The sequence below is a fragment of the Lactuca sativa genome, chromosome 2, assembly GCF_002870075.4.
Source record: "Lactuca sativa cultivar Salinas chromosome 2, Lsat_Salinas_v11, whole genome shotgun sequence".
NCBI classification, from domain to species: Eukaryota; Viridiplantae; Streptophyta; class Magnoliopsida; order Asterales; family Asteraceae; genus Lactuca; species Lactuca sativa.
The window spans coordinates 83,378,096-83,401,202 of NC_056624.2; the positions used below are offsets into that span (position 1 = coordinate 83,378,096).

Genomic DNA, 23,107 nt, shown 5'->3' on the forward strand with positions numbered 1-23,107 from the left:
TGCCTTGCCCGGGTGGTAAAGGATTTCACATTCGTAATCCTTCACCACATCTAACCACCGACGCTACCTCATGTTCAGATTCGGCTGATCCATGAGGTACCACAAACTCTTGTGGTCCGTCTAAATGCTACAGCGAACCCCATAGAGGTAATGCTGCCAAATCTTGTTGGATTAGTGTCTAATTCCATAACTATTTTGGTATGTACTTGACCCGATGGTGCATGGTCCTCTTGGGTTGCCTTCACCAAAGCAACTTGATAAGATGAATTACGGAGAGAGATGATTAATTATGATCTATTAATATATTATGAGAATAATATATTGAAGGAGAAATCATATTGTTTAATAAATATTAGTCATTAATTAATTATGAATTAATTTTGTGGCTAAAAGAGATTAATTAAACTTAGGGGCTAGAACTATCAATTTTGTGATAGTTGAATATTGAGCTAATGGACTCCATATTAGAGGAGTGAATGAATTCTATGGGGAAACACATTACAAATCATCCAAGGCCTCTAAGGAGGGAGTCCATGGGCTACTTAGGGCCTAAGCAGTCAAATTAGGGTTTCCTTGTTAGATAACCCTAATAGCCTCACATATTTAAGGACCCCCTAGGGCACCAAAAATGTGGCTAACTGATTCCTTAGGGTTTCTAAACATTTTTGAGTGCCTCTCTTCTTGTTATTCTTCATCCTCTTGCTCTTGGTGTTTGTGAGCTATTACAGGTGTGACATTTGTGACACAAAGCTTTCAGAAGCCAATTACAAGGAGGAATAGATTGTTATTACTACATAACAATCAAAGGTAATTTCTAAACCCTTAATTCGGTTCATAGTATGATAGATCTAGGGTTTATGGCTTTGGATGATTATTGCATGTTCATTAGACAAACTAGATCCAAAGCTTTGGGGTTTGCATGTACACCATATGAATGATGTATTGCTCAAGGCCCATCAGTACTATCAGAGCCTAGGGTTGTTTGTTAATGAATTTAATGCATATTTGATCGTTTATTGCCTGAAAATCGAATTTTTTGCCCTCTGCCTGACTGACTTGGCGAGTCAATGGATGAACTCAGTGAGTCCAATCCCTGACTCGGCGAGTCCCGGGGTCAGACAGAGGGAAAATCGGGATTTTATGCTCTTTTTGTTGTGGGATAATTACCAAAACGATTTTTATTGATAAGATTCGGATTTTTATTTATGCTCTTTTTGCTGTGGGATAATTACCAAAACGATTTTTATTGATAAGATTCGGATTTTTAAGATATTGGGTGATTATCCTTACCAAAATAGTAGATAATTACCAATTAATCAAATATTTGTTGCCTTATAAGATAATGTTTAATTTTTTAAGCTATTTGGTGAATTATCTTGCAAGTAACTGGACTAGGTCAAAATTAGATAACCATAATTAATTGTTAATTGCCTTATTTGAATTGTTGATCTAGAATATTCTTCATAATGTTTTGAAAAGTTTCAAAACTTTCCCTCAAGTTTTTGAATTTAAATTTTTTGATTAAAAGTTTAATTTTGAAATATTTAAATTCTAAACCCTAATGTTTTGAAATGTTTCAAGACTTGCCCTCAAGTTTTGGAATTTAAAATTATTTGATTAAAAGTTTAATTTTTGAAATTTTAAATTCTAAAACACTAATTTTTGAAAAAAATCAAATTGCACCCTTATGGTTTTATTAAATTAATTAGGTGTATAATTAAAAGAGAGTTAATAAATCCATAGTGATATGGTTTACATTTAATTAAATTAAAAGTGTATTTTATTCAATTAGACCACCTAGTATTTTAAAAGTGTAAAATACACCCTTATAGTATATATAACATTAAAAGTCTAATATTATATATGTATAACTTAAACTACTAGTCTTGCCGTTAGTAGGCCTCATTCACGAAGTCGTTCTATAAGGGGGGTATAAGGTTATGGCCTATAAAATGGCCGTTTATTGGGTTTCCACTCTCACCCACTGCTTCCTTGATTGGTGGAGGGTCATTAGCCAATCGGGTAGGATAGGGCAAACCCTTTCCATTAAAAGTATAATGAATTATAAAGTAACTAAATATTTTTTACAAAATTACCAATCCTAGTTACTTTAGGTAAAAGTGAATTGATGCAATTCCATGAAAATAAACTTTCTACCCTTGCGAAGGCGTTAGTGGAGCGTGTGTGGTTAACCTTCACATCGAATAGGTGACTGTAATATTGTGGGCACCATGTAAGTTTGCATGGTTATTCATACCCTGTTTTGTGATCCTCGGCATCCTAATCATAAATCGAGGGGGATATCGAGATTTAAACATGCCATTGAAAAGTTCACTGAATCTCAAAGAAGCTAGATGTTTTTCACTACATTTGAAACCTAATCTCTTTTTCGTTTTTCATAGTGGAAAAATAGTGAATCGTCATTCACTTACCTTCAAATGTTCTGCAATTTGGGTTACGACATCCCTCTCCCAAGTTGTGGAGTATTGTGTTGGGTCCTAGCCTTAATATCTCATTTTGGTGATTTATTAAGGAATGAATCAATCAACTAACTTGATTTTTCTCCCGTTATGTAGATGTCTGAATCTAACCGTGGTCTTCCGAAATCCCATTGAAAAGTTTTTCCTGCTCGAAGTGCAAATCTGTTACACAATGAAGGTGAAAGATCGATCCCTGCATTGTGGACTAGCTTGGTTTCACTTCCTCCACCTCCTCCTGTTGTTCTCCTAAACCCACAAAATCGAAGAATTGAAAAATTCGAAATTACTCAAGCCCTGTTGGCAATGAAACATGAAGATGGAAAATCCGTTTGTGCTCACGTCCTAGTGATGAAATCACACATCGATAGGTTGACAATGTTGGGTGCATCTTTTCCAAAGAAGTTGGTTGTAGACTGGTTTCTTCAGTCACTCCCTAAATCATATGATTAGTTCATAAGAGAGTATTATATGATGGATCTGTTGGTTTTTGAGCATTCTAACACTCTTATGGTGTACATGCAACCCTATAAACCTTGGATCTATGTTTTCTCTATTATACATGCAAATATTAACTATTCCAAGGTTTCATCCTAACTAGCATATTATGAAGCACCTATACTACAAAGTTCTAGTTAGATGACATACCTTTTGATGTAGCTTGATGTGTTCAAGCTTTAAGAGATTAGCCCCAATAGTGTGGAAGCCTCAAATGGAATCACAAATCACCAAAACACCTTGGAAGAACTTGAGAGAATATGTATGCACACTAAAATTGGCCCACTCTTATTTTCACACACTTGTGCCAATTTTGTGAGCCAAGGACCCCTTTATATATTATGGAGGATTAGGGTTACATCCATGTAAACCCTAATACCCATGACCTTTCATTTACATAGGATCCATGGGTTAAAAGCTCCATGGACTATCCATAAAAGCTTAGCCCAACCTAAATGAACTTGGCCCATTCCATATATATAAGAGTCCATATTTAATTAGTTACTTTTGATCACTTAATTAATTCTAAATTAATTCTTGATCAATACTAATTAAATAATATGATTCCATATTAATATATTAGAACTTATAATATATTAATATTAATCATAAATATACTATTCTCAAAAGACTATCCATATATATTATGTCGGTGAAGTGCAACCCAAATGGACCATGCCGGGTCGGGTCAAGTACATACCAAATATAGTTATGGACTTAGACATTAATCCAACAGTCTCCCACTAGAATAAGTCTAAGGTGGTGTTTGGTTCACAGAATGTTGTTGAAGGAATTGGAATTAGAATTGGAAAAGGAATCTGTCGGGAATTTCAATCCAATTCCATATCCTGTTTGGTTGGCAGGAAATGGAATTGGAATTAATTCTAGATTACGTTTGGTTGGCAGGAATTGGAATTTAAATCCTTGTATAATGACAAAATTGTCCTTTTTGTCTATTTTGCTTAATTTTACATTATTTTTCAACTCATTTTTAAAGATACGTTATATAAATTATAAAAATAGTAAGAAAAGAACTTTAATCATATTGACAAACAAAAACAGTCAGGATTTTATATAATTGATGCATAAACAAGACCAAAATCAAAGTACAATAGTAATTAAAGTTCAAGAAAACTTTAGAACTCAATTGTAACAGAACTCTATCTTTCCCTTGTTACTCACATAGTTACCATCAAGAAAATTTTGGGTATCCTTGTTCTTCATAACACATTTCTGCATATACGAAATCACAATCACTAAACCATTATCAAAAATGATAAAAATAGATAAAAAAAAAAAAACAGAGAACATTGATAATTTGATATAGAAACTCGTATGTGTGAAAGAATAGCTGGTTAATTAGGACTGAAGATCGAGAAACAAGCTCATTGTCAATTCCATCTAGAATCAATTCATCCTTAACGTTATTATATCTGACCACAGTCACTCCATAAAGCATGTCCACCTTCTTCACCTATTTGTAAATAAAATAGATATATTAACAAAACACATTAAAGAAAAAACAAAGATAAACTAAGTTCGTATAAGGAAAATATCTCAAAACGAAATAACATGCATCTAAACTAAAAACGAACTGTGTGCAGAAGATTAGGCAAGAAACTACATGTTTTTTTTCACATTCCTCTGAAGTAAACAATTTTAGAGCAAGATTAATTCCATAAAAATGTTATTAGCATCGATTGAAGAGAAAGAAAGGGATTTGTTTTCAAATTATCATATCAACAGGGTCACAGTTGCGATTGAAGAAAAAGAAACCCTCTAGCAATGTCATAGTAGCTGCATTTGGGGTCGACTTCAAAAGGGGTTGTTTGGTTTGAATGTAACATGTGATTAAAGAGAGAGAGGGCGATGAAGATTGAGAGAGATACACACACACATAGAGAGAGAGAGAGAGAGAGAGAAATCACTTGTGATGAAGCTCGTCGGACAATGGTTGTGACAAAGTGGAGAAGACGCGGTGCAGAAGAAAGGTTGTCTACTACACGCGAATAAGATGAATATGATAGGTTTACCTGATGAATCATGTTTAGTGAGGGAAAAATCGTAATCTGCTACTTTCCATGTTATGAAGGAATTAATTCCATTAACATGGTGAAGGAATGAACTTTCCTTCATTTGAAGGAAAATTATCTCATTTAGGATTCCTTTTCCTTTCCTTAAATACGAACCAAGCAAAGGAATTTGAGGGAATTGGAATTCTTTTCACTCAAATTCTATTCCATTCCTGCCTAACAAACAGCCCCTAAAACTATTGTTGAGTATGACTTCAAAACCTAACTGGCAATCGTAGCTCTTAAAGTCGCTGTCGAACTCTGACCTAGTCAATGACTTGTCCATTAGATAAGGGATCATATATTCCTCCATTCTAGATATCATATGGACTGAGACATAAATTATAATCATTCTCTCTGTCCATTTGTTGTTTCCCAATTTTCAATTTATGATGACTGACTGATTGAACAAATCAACTCAGTCTTGGCTTGGCCAACATATGACCGACTGTGGATGGTTTGAATAACTTAATCATTCAGGAAGAGCAACTTAGTTATTCTGGAAGTCAAAAGATGCAAAGTGAAACACAAGAATAAATGAATCAAATATGGTATCATACCCTATGAATATAAATAAACATTTTTATTTATCACCATACTGATTACTCATTATTCATTGTTTCGGTTTTATCAACTTTATACTTGAATTAAAAACACTAGTTATCCTATGCTCCAAGCATGTACACTATGTTTTTCTTAAACAATAGCTTTTCCATACACCAAGTATGCACTCTATGTTTGTCTATGATCCTTACTTTGTGAACTAGATCGATTGAACATAATTTCAATGATTCTCTTTTCACACTCCCAAATCGTTATTGGAAAAATTTAAGAATTCCAAATTCCTATCATTTATTGAAATCTGTTTATATTTTAAATTTAGATGCACTGAATCTCTTGTAATGATCATGCACAAAGTCACAAGGACTTGTCAACAAACATTACAGAGTATTCTAATGGAGATCAACTCCATGAAACAAAGTCTTATATTGCATTAAGTTTTCTAACACAAATAAATTCCACCTATGGAGATAAATCCATGTTCCCATTTTAACTACCACTTTTGAACAAGAGTTGTCTCTTTTCAGACTATGTCAATATGGTCCTTCCAATATTTAGAGTATACTTCCAATTGTCCTTGAGCAACCAATCTTTGGTAAAACCTTAGATTGTCCTCGACAATTGCTTAATCACTTTAGTCAGATCCAATTCTAAACCTTTCCCTCCTTTATGCCCCAAGGCATTTGGAAAATTTAGAAAGGATAAATATTATAGCACATGTATTCGATCTTGTACCCAAAGAAAATGAGACACGATTCATGATGTCTTACATAAAGACATGGTTATAGACCAGCCTTTTGCTACAATATTTTTATTTGCCATGTTCTACAAAATTTGACTATGAAGAGGGATGTCGTAATCATAATCGAATTTTGAGAATGCAGTATATAGAATTTCCTTAAGTTGAACCAATCCAACATGAAATTCATATATATATTCTTGACTAAAGATGATTAAAATCTCAATCTAAGCTTAAAATCTCATGCTAAGCTTTTTAGAATTGACATCAAGTATAATTTCCTATCCCTTAATTATAACAAAACAACTTTTTTCAACCCATACAGCCTCACGAATTGAAACTTTTGTTTTCTATAATTAACATTTCTAACTTGCAATACTTATCATAATTATCATGCTCCCACTAACATGATGATTATTAGCATAACACTTGTGCTCCCACTAGCTTTGATATGTATCTAGAAAACAAATGGACTTCTAGAAGTCAATACACTTTTACTTTCTTACCAAAGTTCTGATTTCTGATACTAGATTGCTTTGATAAGACTTTATCAAAATCATACACCTTATTTTAGATAACTCACAGGTGTGTATAAACAATTTCAGAACTATGAAAAGGGATGTCGTAATCATAGTCTCAATTGTTTAGACTTTTTCCATTTCTCATAAGTCCATGTTAGAGTGCCGGATAACCATGCATGCTCCACTAACGACTTTGAGAATGCAAAGATTACAATTGCTATCTTACTTAAAATCTACTTGGTGGAAGTGTTTACTCACCATCATTTTCATGAATCGGAAAAAAAAAAAAAAAAAAAAAAAAAAAAAAAAAAACCTTATGACCCTTAGATTTTATGGTGTATGTGTTCTTATCCACGTGAATTTGTCAAAACCATAATCACAAGACTAGGTTAGTGACAAATCCTAACTCATATGGATTGAACTTTTGCAATCTTAACCTCTTGCCACCTGGCAGCACAAGGGCCCGCCATTGCTTCCAAGTAGTTATGCAAACAATTGAGAACATGTAGAACTCAAATGTTCTCACCAACTTAACTGGAATTGGCACAAAAATGTCAATACAATAGGTTATAAACCTCAAGTTGTGTGCTAGTGATGAAATACAGGTTTTATTCTTGATTAGTTCTTAAAATTATATCAGGATTTGTTAGACTCCCACTGTCTTCTTGACCTATAAGACTTGCTTGCCAAATATTCAAGGAAATAGTGTGGATTCTAATCAGGACTAACACTTCACACAATTGGCCTTAGTTAGTCTTTGTTTTATCCAAAACATGACAACTTACCAATTTCAAATGTACAAGAGTAGAAAAGTTTTACTCTTACATTTAACAAGTGTTATAAACCTTCTTTAAGATATGTCGCTCAAGTTACAATCTTGGAGTATGACTCTAAGATTTGTTTTGGAACGAAGTATGACTCATCTTCTTAATTTAACCACTTCAACAATTCACGACCCCTCTTCTTAGCTATCTGAATGCACTTAGAGGATGAATTGTGATAAGGTCTCTTAATCATTAAGATGACCATATATACATGATACTAAAGTACTCTCCCATCTTTTCAGATTTGAGAAACTTTTATCCTTTTGCCTAATTTCATTCTTCTTATTCACCCTGCCATACATTTGGAGCTTTTCCAATGTCTCAGAATTATACTTAAGCTTGTAAGTATAATCATATTTACTAAACCTTAGTAAATCATGACGAATAGTCTTATCCATCTTTTGTGGTGAACTTTGGCTAGTGCACAAGAATGTGTACTTGATCCCTTAGTACTTATCTTGAGTCACATATACATGTGAACAAGGAACTAGTCTTAATTTTCCAAAATGAAACTTCTCATACATCATACTATACAACTTGTATGATTCCAAGTTTCGGTCCAATTGAAACTTGGGTGATGAGAATCTTTCCTTATTTGGTAAATTTAGACACTACCACATACGAAAGAATCAAATTCATATTTCTAATATTGCTAGAAACATACAAACATCAAGTTTTCATAAATGCCATTGCAAGGAGATATAAAGTAAAACTTTTATTTATTTATAAAAATGCAGAAAACCTTTTCCTTATACTGCAACTTGAAATGAAAACTACGTTATTAAATGTTTCCTAGCAATTTATCGTAACTCCTAAAAGTAGCTCAAGAATCCGATCTTCAACCAAGCGATTGAAATCCATTTTCGCGATCCAATTCAGCATACTCTTTTCTTTAAGTTTCCTTCCATTTGCTTGATCCTACTAAATATCAAAATGCAACCGAGTCATATTTTGTATTAAGAGTCATCAACTGGGAACTTAACAGAGTTTGATAGTGGACTTACCTGAAGCAGAGTCAAACTTTTTGATTCTTCTTTCTTTCAGGTAGCTTGGGCAGCTTCACTTCCAATTCCCCTTTTCTTCATAATGAAAACATATAGACTCTTCGGGAATGGTACAAAAGGCTATTCCAGACTTAGACTTTCTCTTTACCTTCCGTTCAACCAGGTTGACCAAGGCCGATCCCTTTCCATTGGGAAGAGAAAGCTTTTCTGGACTTCCAATGTTACCATTATCCATGTCCATGGAAGTTTGAGAAATAGACTTTCCATCCATATTTTCTTGACTATTGCACCAAATCATTTCTGATTCAGCAGCAATAAGCAAATAAGAAAGATCCATTATGGTCATGTTGTGACCTATCACATAGTAGTCTTTCTATATGACTCAGAAAGTGACTGAAAGACCTAGTCAATAGCCAACTTCATTAGGACGACGACACCCAACATTCTCAACCTGTCAATGTGTGACTTTAGTCCTAAGACATGAGTGAAAATAGGACTTCCACCTTTATCTTTCATTGTGGATAGAGATTGAGTGATCTTGAACTATTCAAGTCTTTGAGCTTGTGGGTCAGGGAGAATAATTAGAGGAGGTGGAGGAAGAGAATTATGATTTCCATGAGCCAAACTCGGGAAGTCATATTCATTAGGAAAGCTTGGTTTGCGAAGATCATTTTTGTCTAAACAAGACATCAACAATGGGAGAAATTCAAGTAAAGTTGATTTAAGTCCTTAATATAACACCCAATATGAAATAATAATGCTAGGATCCAACAAACTATTTTATAACTGGGAAGAGGGATCCCGTAATCCAAGCTATAAAATATTTAAAGGTAGGTGAATGATGATTCACCAATTTCCACCAAGATAAACTGAATGTATTAATAGGTTTTAATTGGTTTTGAAACTCCTAGATTCTTTTGAGATTCATTGAACTTTTCAATGGCATGTTTCAATCTCGAGTGTGCCCTTCAGGTTTTGTGACTGGGATGCCGAGGATCACAAAACAAGGTGTGAAGTAACCATGCAAATATACTTGGTACCCATAATATTTACCCCTCAATCGATGTGCCGGTTAACCACACACGCTCCAACAATACTATGATAAACATTAAGTTACCCTTTTCCTACCTTGTTAAGTCCAGGTTAGTGTGTCGGTTAACCACGCACGCTCCACTAACAGCTTAAACAAAGTGCAAAGTGTAATTTCATGGAATAGCACCTTATTCATATTTTCCTAAGTAACTAAGATTGGGAATTTATAAGTGTTTAGTTACTTAGTATTTATCATTATACTTATAATGAAGGGAAAAGTATAGTCCTTGTCCTACCTGTTCGGCTAACAACCCTCCACCGGTCATGGAAGCGGTGGGCGAGAGTGGACATCCATTAAACTACCATTTTATAGGTAGTAAGCTTATACCCCTCTTATAGACCGGCTTCGTGAATGAGGCCTACTAATGGTAAGACGACTTGCTCTTATACATATAATATATTAAACTTTTAATATTATAATAGTATAAGGGTGTATTTTAGACATTTAAAATACTTGGTCGTTTGATCTAGTAATTAAACTATACTCTTAATTTAATTAAACTTAAATCATGTCATTATGGAATTATTCATTCTCTTTTAATTAAACATGTTAATTATCTATTAATAAAGTCCATAAGAGTTAATTGAATTATTCAATAAAAACATCATAATTTCAATTATTAAATTCAAAATTAAAACCATTTAATTAATTGTTTAAGTTATGAACCCAAGAGTTTTAGAATTCAATTCTTTTTTGTTTTCATAAAAACTTTTTCCAAATTCCAAAAATTGAGGGCAAGTTTTGTAACTCTTGAAAACTTTTGGATTCCATAACTTATGGAGTTTAATGTTTGTAAACTTTTCATGTTCCATAACTTAAGAAAAAGTTATCGAATTCTTTAAAACATTAAGACCAAGTTTTGTAACTCCATAAAAAAACTTTGAATCAATTTTTTTTTAAAACCTTTTAATATCCATAACTTATGGAGGTTTCAAAAAACTCTTTAGATCAAACTTTTAAAACTAATAAAATAATCATATCATTTTATCTTTTACTAAATTTGACCTAATTCAACTCATATAGCAAATGATTCAAATTTTACTAATAATTAGTTTTCCACAAAAACAAGTAATTATCTTAAAATTTGACAAACGTCATGTTTTTTTTCCTTTTTTTTTTGAACTTTGAAAATAAAACATTTGCATCAATATAACAGAAAACAACCCATGGCTTTGATACCACTGTTGGGTTTTGAGCATTCTAACACTCTTATGGTGTACATGCAACCCTATAAACCTGGGATCTATGTTTTCTCTATTATACATGCAAATATTAACTATTCTAAGGTTTCATCCTAACTAGCAAATTATGAAGTACCTATACTACAAAGTTCTAGTTAGATGACATACCTTTTGATGTAGCTTGATGTCTTCAAGCTTTAAGAGCTTAGCCCCAATAGTGTGGAAGCCTCAAATGGAATCACAAATCACCAAAACACCTTGGAAGAACTTGAGAGAATATGTATGCACACTAAAATTGGCCCACTCTTATTTTCACACACTTGTGCCAATTTTGTGAGCCAAGGACCCCTTTATATATTATGGAGGATTAAGGTTACATCCATGTAAACCCTAATACCCATGACCTTTCATTTACATAGGATCCATGGGTTAAAATCTTCATGGACTATCCATAAAAGCTTAGCCCAACCTAAACAAACTTGGCCCATTCCATATATATAAGAGTCCATATTTAATTAGTTACTTTTGATCACTTAATTAATTCTAAATTAAATCTTGATCAATACTAATTAAATAATATGATTCCATATTAAGATATTAGAACTTATAATATATTAATATTAATTATAAATATACTTCTCTTAGAAGACTATCCATATAAATTGTGCCGGTGAAGTGCAACCCAAATGGACCATGCCGGGTCGGGTCAAGTACATACTAAATATAATTATGGATTTAGACATTAATCCAACAGGATCTTGACGCGACCCTCATTGACCTAACTTACATGCTTATTGCTGCTAAATCAGAAATGATCTGGCAAAGTAATGGAGCATATTTGTCTGGTATCTCAACCAACCATGCTTCTGCGGTCGCTCCAGAATAAGCCACTTGTTTCTGCTGCCAAGAGAAGGGGCGTTGGATAAAAAGTTGCCCAAAGAACCTGAAGAATCTAAGAGATGGGAGAGTCAAGAAGTATGGTTCTACTTCAGGTAAAATCCACTATTTAACTCCATTAAGTTCCTATTCATTGATTCTTAATACATAACGTGATAAGATTACATTTGAATGTTTTGCAGGATCAGAGAAAAGAGAGGAAGTTTGAATGGAAAAGCAAGATGAGCCTGATCACGAAGAAATGGATCACGATCGCATGGATTCAAAGATCAGATTTTGAGCTTAGAAAGTTATGATAGAGTTGTTAGGAATATTTGATTACATAGTTTTTCAGTTGATTTTGCATTGTAAGGACATGTCTTCCGCTGCTTTTATGAATAAAATAAAATTTTGATTTCTCTTATATATACATATATATATCCTTGCAATGAAATCGTTGTGAAAAATTGATGTTTGTGTATTTCAATAAATGGATGTGATTCTTAGTTATGTTATTTATGGCAATGTCAAAATTTTCTAAGTAAGGAAAGATTCTTATCACCCAAGTTTCAATTAGAAAGAAACTTGAAATCATACAACTTGTATTGTGTGATGTACGGAAATCTTGGTACTTAGGAAATTAAGAGTAATTCATTGATCACACAAGTATGTGAGTCAAGTGAAGGACTAAAGAACTAGAACACAATGTTGTGCACTAGTGAAATCCACCATAATTAACAATAAGACTATTCGTCATAATTTACTAAAAGTCTAATAAGTGTGATTGTACTTACAAGATTAAGTGTAATTCTGAATCACTGAAAAGTTTCAATGAATGGCAGAACGAATAAGAAGAATCATTTAGGCAGAAAGATAAAAGTTTCTCCAATCTAAGAAGAAGGGAGAGTACTTTCGTATCTATTTTATGATCGTCTTAATGATTAAGAGCCATATCACAATTGATCCTCTAAGGACATCTTAGTGTACTAGTATGGCTAAGAAGAGGAATCGGGAATTGTTGAAATGGTTAAGTCAATAAGATGTATCGTACTTCAATCCAAAATCAAGTCTTAGAGTCGTACTCCTAGATTGTGAATTGAGTGACACGTTTTAAGAAGGTCTAACACACTCATCAAATGTGAAGTAGAAAATTGTTTTTCTTACTCCTACACGGTTGAAATTGGTAAATTGTGATGTCTTGGAAAAGACAAAGACTAACTAAGATCAATTGGGTGATATGGTTTGTCTTGACAAGAATCCACACTAACTCTTGAATATTTGTTTATCAAGAAATGTTTCTTGACAAAAGAATATGATATGTCAAGAGGTCAAGACAAAGACTAACTAAGATCAATTGGGTGATATGGTTTGTCTTGATAAGAATCCGCACTAACTCTTGAATATTTGTTTATCAAGAAATGTTTCTTGACAAAAGAATCTGATATGTCAAGAGGTCAGTGGGAGTCTAAATGATCTTGAATAAAGGTTTCAAGAACTAATCAAGAATAAACCTATTATTAGCCACTAGCACACGACTTGAGGTTTGTAACCTACTGTGTTGACGTATTCTTGTTTCTGTGCCAATCCAATTAAGTTGATTATGCATATGAGTTCTACGAGTTGTCAATAGGCTGCGTAAGGGTGAACACCTTATTCAATGAAAGTACATTGACTGGCATATGTGAGCTGCTAAATAACATGGAAGTAATGGGGGACCCTTGATGGCAAGAAATTAAGAATGAACAAGTTCTGTCCATAGGAGTTTGAATTCATCACAAACATTATCTTATGATTATGCTTATGACAAACTCACATGGATAGGAACACATGCACCATAAAATCTACCTGTCATAAGGTTTCTCTCCTTCAAGAAAATGATTGTGTGGAAACGCTTTCACTAAGAGAGGTTTTAAGGAGATAGCGAGTATGTAAATTGCATTCTCAAATTCTATTATGACTACGACATCCCTCTTCATAGTTTGAATTGTGAGATTTGGCAATTAGTCTGAACAATTGGGATTTAGTAATATAAGCTCTGAATTAGTTTAGACACACATGTGAGTTGTCTAAGGAAAGGTGTGTGAGTTTGAGAAGCTTAGATAATGGCTTATCGAAGCACGTCGTATTGGAAATATGAACTTTTGAAGTCAATAAGTATTGTCTTTTAGAAGTCCAACTGTTTTCTGAATACGTGTCAAAGCTAGTGGGAGTATAAATGTTATGCTGGAATGGATATAATCATCATGTTAGTGGGAGCATGATTATTATTATTTAAGTATTGCAAGTTGGCAATATTAATTATAGCAAAACAAAAGTTTCACTTTGCAAAGTTGCAGGGGTTGAAAAGTTGTTTTTTGCTATAATTAAGGGAGAGAATGCCGTACTTCGTTTCCAATCTAAAAGCTTAGATCGAGAAATTTTTAAATTGAATTTAGTCAAGGATATATTTATTATTTGAATTCTCAAAGTTCGATTATGATTACGGCATCCCTCTTCATAGTTCGAATTTTGAGAACACAGCAAATAGAAATATTATGGCAATATTATAGCAATAAACTGGTAAAGTATCATGTTTTTCATTATGAATCGTATCCCACACACTTCAGGTATAGGATCGATTGCATATGCTGTAATATTTAACCGTTCCAAAATTTTCCAAATGTCTAGGGCATTTAGAGGGAAAAAGGGAATAGAATCAAGATTTGACTAAACTAATTAAACAACTGCCAAGGACAATCTAAGGTTCGCCAAAGATTGGTCGCTTGTGGACAGTTGGAAGTATTCAAATGGATGCACCATATTTCCAAATGTCTAATAGCTCTTGCAGCAGTGTACACAACTCGTGCATCTTGGGAGGATCCAGCTGATATGGTACCTTGGCTATCGGAGTCGCACTAGGGACTAGGTCAATCCTGAACTCTACCTGTCTCTCTAGAGGTACCCAAAAAAATCCCCTGGGAATACGTCCGGGTACTCCCATACGATCAGTTCATCATCCACGATCGACTTACCGTTATCCCGGGTATCCGTAACATAGGCGACATAACATGCGCAACCCTACTGAAGGTAGCTCCTCGCTCTCGCTGCTGAACATAAAGTTAGTCCACTCTGTGGTCTCTCGCACTAAATCACTAAACCTACCCCACTTGGGGTCCGAACCCGGATAAGTTGCTGCTCGTAATCTATCACTGCCCCATTGGGGCTCAACTAGTCCATACCCACTATAACCTTATTCCGTCGCAGGGGAATAGGGACTAAATCCACAGAAAACTGTTCATCAAATAATTGTAGTGTACATCCCTGATGAACCTTTGCAACCCGTACGGTCCTATCATCTGCTATCTCTACATCTAGTGGGCTGTCCAGCTCCCCTGGAGCTCCCACAAACTGCTTGCTGAGTGCGAGCGACACAAAATATCGGGGCGTACTCCAACCACGTGTTGCGATCTCGTTCCAATCCATAGGTAAGAAGGTGTGGCCCATATCTTGCCATGTCTTAGTACCTAGTAAATCCCAAACATTAATTATCTTCTAAATTTCGTAACTTTCGCGTACAAACTCTGTTTTTGACATTCTTTATAACCACGCGTAGGTAGCGACGTGATCTACAACTTTCGTTTAGACTCTGTCAGATAATTTTGACTTTATTTTTAAAGTTATATTTTAATAGGCTTACACAGTTAAAGTCCATTAAAAAATCATAAACTTGTCATCCGACATCCGATTTCGTTTCTCTTTATACCATTGAGCTCCTATTAACGAGATCTTTGATTCTTGTTTAGGTTATGTCGGCTAAAAATCGAGCGATCTAAAATTAGATTTCCGGGTTGTGCACTGCTATGCTAAATCTAAGAAAAAATCATAACTTACTCATTCGATTTCACTTTTTACATTACGCGGCGTCATGTCGGTTTAGTCGTAAAACTTTGACAAGTCATAAATTCTTCGTTATAATTCGAATTTCAGCATTCTTTATACGTACAGAATCCTTGTGACATATATTATAACTTGGTTAAGATTATTTATTCTAAATAATCTTTTATCAAAAAGTCATTTTTAATTCTTACTGTCTCTAAATTGAGTAGCCCGAATCTGCGTGCGTTACATCATGAAGCATAACCTCATTTTCGCAACAGGGGAATAGTCGGTACGTGAAAGCTGAGTAGGAAACCTTTGGTAAGGAAGTTCCCTTTCATATGATCCTCATTGTATTACACATCACAAGTAATATAACTATGATACAAAAATAAGATTTATATAAATAACTATCTAATAATAAGTTATTTTCCAATAAAGCTATTATTTTGAAAGGTGATAATATTATTTAGCGAAATTATATGTATAGTGATTATGAAATAAAACTAATGTTAACAGATTTGATGTATTATAAGCTATCGGAAGAAGCCTCTCACATTTGAGACGAATGTTTAGATTGAGAGTGCATTACAATTTAAAACCATATTTATAGGATTCATTTTCTTAGATAAGCGAGTACTATCATTTTCTACTCCTCTAACAATAAACTCTCCTCATTGATTAAATTTCCCATCATATGCACCATCATTATAGTGTTATCACATCCACTTCCTTTTCACATCTGGATTATTTACCCACGTAATGTTTTTCATAATATGTAACATCTTGTTTCGAGAAGTTTCTTATTCTAGGATTATGGACAATAAACTGATCAAGTAAAGGCCTTGGGATTTAAGGTAATCGGGTTTAGACCTTATTAGATGATGATAATGTTGGATAAGTGATTAAAGCCTTCGATTTGTGCTTGGAAGAAAAAAGGTAAGATGGGAAAATAAATATTCCAGGCTTCTTGCATAAATTATAGTTTTAGTTTGACATGTTTTAAGTCAAAATTAATTAGATATGGTTGTGGAACTCGTCAATACATTTACATGCTTATAAAGAACTCCGAAAACGGAGTTCAAATGAAGAAATTATGACTGATTGAATTTGTAGTGAAGTTGGGTGAAAACATATTCTCACGAGGTGAGAATTAATTCTCATGAAATGAGAGTTATCAAGAGGTGAGAATATATTCTCATGACATGAGAACTGTGCAGTCCAAAGCCCACGAAATGTTTAGGGTTTCCAAATTAATATATAATTAATATATTAATAATTATGTCGATATTTGATGTTTGTTTGACATGGATTGTTTATTTGATTATACTTGATGTACAATGTATGTTGCTTTCTTATCCCTATGCTTGAGGTGACTCATTATGCCAATGCTAACACATGTTCTTGGTTGTTGTTATGGTTGCATTGGACATGTAGCATGATATTTTGTCACACCCCGAAACCAAAGGCGGAAACGTTCCGGGGTGGAGGACGTCATGAATATCGCAACCAATGTACATAGTAAGCATAGTAAACACAAAACTTTACATTACATAGATTTATTTACATTGTCTAAAAATAAAGAGTTACATACGTTATACATATACATATCATATGAGCAAAAGTAAAGACGTGTCTTCTACATTCTTCGCGTTCGTTAAAAGGATCGCTGGGTACTTGTCTAATATGGACCTGAGAATACAAGCAGTTTAAAAATCACCATAAAGCTGGTGAGTTCATAAGCGGTTTTGATTTGTGAAAAATGTACAAGCTCCTTTCCGTTTCTAAAAATGTTAAGCACCAAGAAAATCCCATATTTTCTTAAAAGTTGGTTATTGAATCCCAAAATGTAATGTAAAGATGTACACTGAAAACATGTTTACCCTTGTGAAATGTAAAGTTTAGTTATCTGGTTTGTTACACATATCTGGTTATGTACAAATGTTTTCCCCAGGAAAATCCCATATTTTCCTAAATGTTGGTTATTGAATCCCAAAATGTAATGTAAAGATGTACACTGAAAACATGTTTACCCTTGTGAAATGTAAACTTTAGTTATCTGGTTTGTTACACGTATCTGGTTATGTACAAATGTTTCCCCAGGAAAATCCCATATTTTGCTAAATGTGTGTGAATTGTTACCGAATCTGAAACTAATGTACAAGTATCCACCATACTTAAAGTGTGTGTGTGGAGTCTCCTGAAAGTCTGATTACCTTTAAATGTACATTAGTTTTAATACATATATAAAACTAATAAATGCCTGCAAAGTGTTCATAATCTTGATTGCGAGTCCTTAACCATACTTCAGACTAGATATGACTCGAGCCGTGGTCAGTATCTTTTTATGACTTTTGTCACCCTTGAACCTTGCGCTTCGGCTGTAGCTAGCAGCCAGGTGCGGGATAGTCAGTCCCATATAGATCTATACACTCAAGTCACGTTCTCCCTTCTGGAGATTCTGGTTACAGGGACAGTCCTCCACTCTCTCGTGCCAAGGGAAGTGTTACAAAGGACGTGTCTCCAATCTTTAAGATTACTCTTTACTCTAGTGTCTAGGGGAGTAGTATCTATAACTGACTAAGTTCTAATGATACATGTCCTTCACACTCGATCCTTAGGGGTCTTTTATTAAGGACAATACAATGTTCTATGATTTCTATCAGTAAAAGTGTGAACAATCAATTGTGAAGTATAAAGTATAACACTATATAATAAGAATTGAAATAGGTTTTGAAGAACAATTCTATAAGTTAAACCGTTTGTTAATATGTTTTCAATTCTTAAAAGTGTGCGGATTATGAAACCATTTAAATGAAAAAATGAATTTAAGTACAAGATATTCTTTTACTTTTGCTTGTATTCCCCCCCCCCCCCTGAAAACATTGAAAAACCATTGAAAAAGGGTAGGGGTATGAACTCACCGGTTGAGAAACGCGTCAGTTTGGATCCTAAACGTTGGTTCGGGGCTTGTTAACACACAAGGTTCCTATGTAATATGAAATGATATACAAATATATCTAATTAGATTTTAAATCACTAATTAGATATTATAATATACTCCAAGACACGAAAACACTTCAAAATAAGTGTTTGGAGTGACCCGGGTGACGTTTTCGGACGTGTGGGACTTAGGAAATGAGTTTACTCTTCAAGAGTAAACTCCTTATGGAGTTTACGGCCCTATACACTACACACACATGATTTCACGGCCGTGAACTCATGGTTGAGGCATTTTTTATGCTAAATGGCATGATAACACTTGGGAAAATTAGCTAGGATATAATCTAGGGCCTTAGAATGGATTAAACTCACTTAAGGACCATTTATTGGAGTTTACGGCAGTAAACATGGAGTTTATGGCCGTAAACTCCCCCATACCCATTCCTTAATTTATTTGGTGATGCTAGGACAATCACATGTGATTTAAACTATTTTTCCAAGCCTTACGATGAATTTTGGGCACCTTTTGACTTATGAATATGAGTTTACAGCCCTGGAACCTTTTCTTGGGGGGTTATGGCCGTAAACTCTCAAATGGAGGGATTTCATCATGTTCAAGGTCTCCAAATTGATTTTGGTTGGTTCTAGGATTTATTCCAAGGCTAATTGTGTGTTTAAATGGTTTTTAAACACTTGATTTTGAGTTTACTCTCCATAGATGATGAGTTTATGGCCCAAGCATGTTCTTGGGCAGTAAACTCATGTTTACTCCTCAAAAATGATGTTTAGGGTGTTCTAAGTCGGAATTGGTAAGCCATATAGTCGTATCTAAGTCCCAAAATTGGTTTGGAGAGGTTTAAAGACATAAAAACCCATTTTATTCGAGTTTACGGCCCAAGCATAATCCATGGCCGTAAACTCATGAAGATGGTCCTTTTCCAAGTCATAAACACGAATTTGAAGGCCTATGGTGCTATACTATGAGTTAGAGAAGTTAGCTTAATGGATTTGAGCCTTAAATTGATGTTTTTGGACCTAGTTCTTTGGTTTGAGCAGAGAGGTTAGAGAGAGAGTATTGAGAGAGGGCAAAAGCTTCAAATGGAAGCTTAAACGTCTTTAAATAGTGTCTAAGATTTGGACACGGCGGAATTCTACCCGATACCGACGTTAGACGTGGCTTTTGGTCACACCCGATAAAGTTGCCGTAACCCGATATGGTTGATTCTAAAATTTTTCCGATTACTAGAATAGGGTGCTAAAATAAGTTCTAAACGCGTTGAGACACCCATTAAGTCATAATAATAATTTCAAATTAATGACTTAATTTAATTACGAAATTGAAAACAAATTGCTAAAAACGGGTCTTATGGACGAATTGGGTTTCGGCGATGGATAACTTCGGGTTGTCACATATTTGATGGCTAAAGGAGGATGGGAATCTTTGGGCTAGTTGTTATTAGATGTTTTTAGATAATACTATTTTTGAGACTCATGTGATGTTTTCATTTTACATTTGGTTTGGACTCATGTGATGTTTTCATTTTACATTTGGTTTGGAGTGTCATGGTTTGAAATTACAGTACTTCATTTTGAAGGACATGTTTTAAAATTAAACGTGTCATTGTTGATATTTTCATTCAATTTTAAATAATACTTCCAACAACGTTTTCTGATCTAAAAATGTTTAACATAAAAGAAAATTTTCCACAAAAAATCACGGTGTTAGATAGAGGATCTTCTAGGTTGCTGAATTTCAACTTTTTCTCTAACACCTTCTTCAAAATTAATTTTTTTTCAATATATCAAGTATATTCTTTCCTAGCATCAAAGTTTTTATTTTATCAACTTTATTGAGTTGTGCATTCCTCTCTTAGCATTAAGGACAATGTTTCATTTTAAGCTTGGAAAGGAGGTAAGTCAAAATTTTGCATTCTTTCTTAAAAATCAGAAAATTTTTAGCTTTTCAGTTAATTTTTTTCTGTTTTATTTTATGTATTACATTTAAAACAAATATATGAGAAAAAGTTCAAAAATATTTTTTTTTCTGTTTTCTACATTAAAAAACCCAAAAAAGAATTTATTTTTAGTTTATTTTCTACATAAAAATGGAAAAAAATTAAAAAAAATTTACATGACATGATGACATTCTTTGCATTTTGATATCTCTGCAAAGATGAAAAATGAAAGTCCGAAAACAACAAGATGAATAGCGGTAAGTGTAGTAAGAGTTTCCATAACCCTGGCTTTGCAAGACACTGTAAGCTACTTGACTAATTGTAAAAATAAGAAGAATATTATGTTGAAACACAACGCATGAAAAATAAAACAGTTTTTGAACCAACTTTTGAAACTTCTAATTAAGAACCTGCCTCGATATATCTTCGTGGTAATAAAGAGCTCTATATCGTACTCACACACAGTGGCGGAGCCAGGGTCAAAGTAAAGGGGTATCCAATTTTTTGTTTGTGATATACAATAACGAAAAAATATAAAAAACGCAATTTCATTTTACAAAAACGAGTAATTACATTTTTAGTCTTAATATTTTCTAGTGCTTCTTTTTCAACACTACAAATCAAGGCACCATTCATAAAATCGTCACCTGTTCTATTACGCAAATCAGTCTTCAAGAACTTTATTGCAGAAAAACATTGTTCAACGATTGTGGTTGAGACAGGCAAAAAGAAAGTTAGTTTTGTTAATTTATAAACCAAATGAAAAGAGATGTGCTTCCCGGTTTCCACCAACAAACAAGAGAGGTCTGTAATTCTCTTCAAGTTGAAAAATTTCTCATCATGGAGCAAAGAGTGATAACAGATATCATGTTGCCCATTAAGTTGTGCCTTTTTGAATCGACAAAGTCGTTTTTGTATATCTCGATTAGCTTTAACAATTTTGCTTTACCAAAACTAGAAAATGAGTCACAAGGACTCAAAGCCGCCATGTTATCCATCAACTCCGTGCCAAGTTTACTAAATCTATCCCCAAATTCTTGAATTTGCATATCCAAAATCATGTTAATAATCAGAACTTCAAAATGATGTTGATTAGTCTTATTGGTCCTACACATGTATGGGGTAACATAATATTCCAACATACCCACAATTCCAATACTATCATTTTCACAAAAAGCACATACCTTCTTCCAAATTAATGGAAACCCGTCGTTTCTAAAAAGTAGCAATCCTTTTTTGTCCTTTTTACTAAGGAAGCCGCTTCCAAAATATTTTTGATCTTTTTTTGAAGATGCTTTGACAAGGTATCTGAGAGACATAGAATTTCCAACATCAAGTGTAAAAGAACCACAAAATCAAGTGTCTTGAAATATAACAAAATACCCTTTGCTTGATTACGGTTAGATAAAGTGGACCCCTCCTCTTTGACATATTTAAGTACCGCAAGAACTTTTGCAAACAAGTTCACCAAACTTACAATTCTTCTAAAATGTGAACCCCATCTAGTATTTCCAGCTCGAATAAGAGAAATCTCTTCATTCAACCTTTTTCCTATTTTAGTTTCACTAATACCAATTTCAGGTCTATCTTTTTGCATCTCTCGTATCATATATTTTCTCTTACAACCAAAATATATCAATTGTAACTTGATTTCAAGTTTCAACTACAAATAATCATTAAGTATTAACCCTAAATCCCTCATTTAAAAAAGTTAATTGTTAATTTCTAATTTTTCGAACATAATGACAAAAAATTGGAATTTGAATTAACCTAAATACATAATAGGATCGAGTATTTTGGTTATAATAACTTGTTTCATAGTGATTGAGGAGCCAAGGAGGAGGTAGCTAGAATTCTCCCTCCGGTAGGCCGCAGGTGACATCTATTGAGAAGGATTGCAATGTGATAATGTCGACGATCCTATCAGTGCCAGAAGACGAGTCGACTTCGACAATTGAGAGAAGTCAACGATCACAAATTACGTCCGTTTTCTTCATTAAACTATTGGGCTTAATACCTCTTTGTTTCAATAAATTAAATGGTGTTAGCTTAAACATTTTGGACCATTTGGGCTAGTTGGTATTTTGGACCATTAAGAAATAACATGAAAGTTTTTAGGGTAGCCCAATTTTTTCTGATATAAAACCGCAACATAAAACAAATTTTTACGAAAAAAATTAACACTACTAAATTTTTTTTTAGGGGTATCCTGAGATACCCCAGGATCTATAATGGATCCACCTATGCTCACACAGCCAATAGAAATAAAGAAGCAATCAAAATTGTCATATCTGATGCTCTTTGCCGGTGCAAATTGTCAAAACCGGTACCCAAGTCAAGTTTCAAGTACTTAGTTGAAGAAATTTCAAGAAATACACAAAGAAGATTGAAGAAGTTAAAGATGAAAGCAAAAGATACAAAATTCAAGTTTCAATAAACTCAAGAGCCGCATCATAGTCAAACTTGGTGCAACTGAAGAACGGTGTAATATAGTATATGATTCTCTCA

The 23,107-nt window shown here is 33.8% G+C and overlaps 1 protein-coding gene across 1 annotated transcript; it reads right to left on the bottom strand.

The window, feature by feature from the left end:
* Window positions 1-4,118: 4,118 nt before the first annotated feature.
* Window positions 4,119-22,196, bottom strand: LOC111915409 (uncharacterized). Its single transcript, XM_052768858.1, has 6 exons — window positions 22,015-22,196; window positions 21,744-21,907; window positions 21,460-21,635; window positions 21,173-21,415; window positions 4,357-4,449; window positions 4,119-4,208 (listed from the first exon to the last, which is right to left on the bottom strand). Exons 1-6 carry the CDS (start codon window positions 22,194-22,196, stop codon window positions 4,119-4,121), a joined length of 948 nt encoding a protein of 315 aa, XP_052624818.1.
* Between the last annotated feature and the right edge of the window lie 911 nt (window positions 22,197-23,107).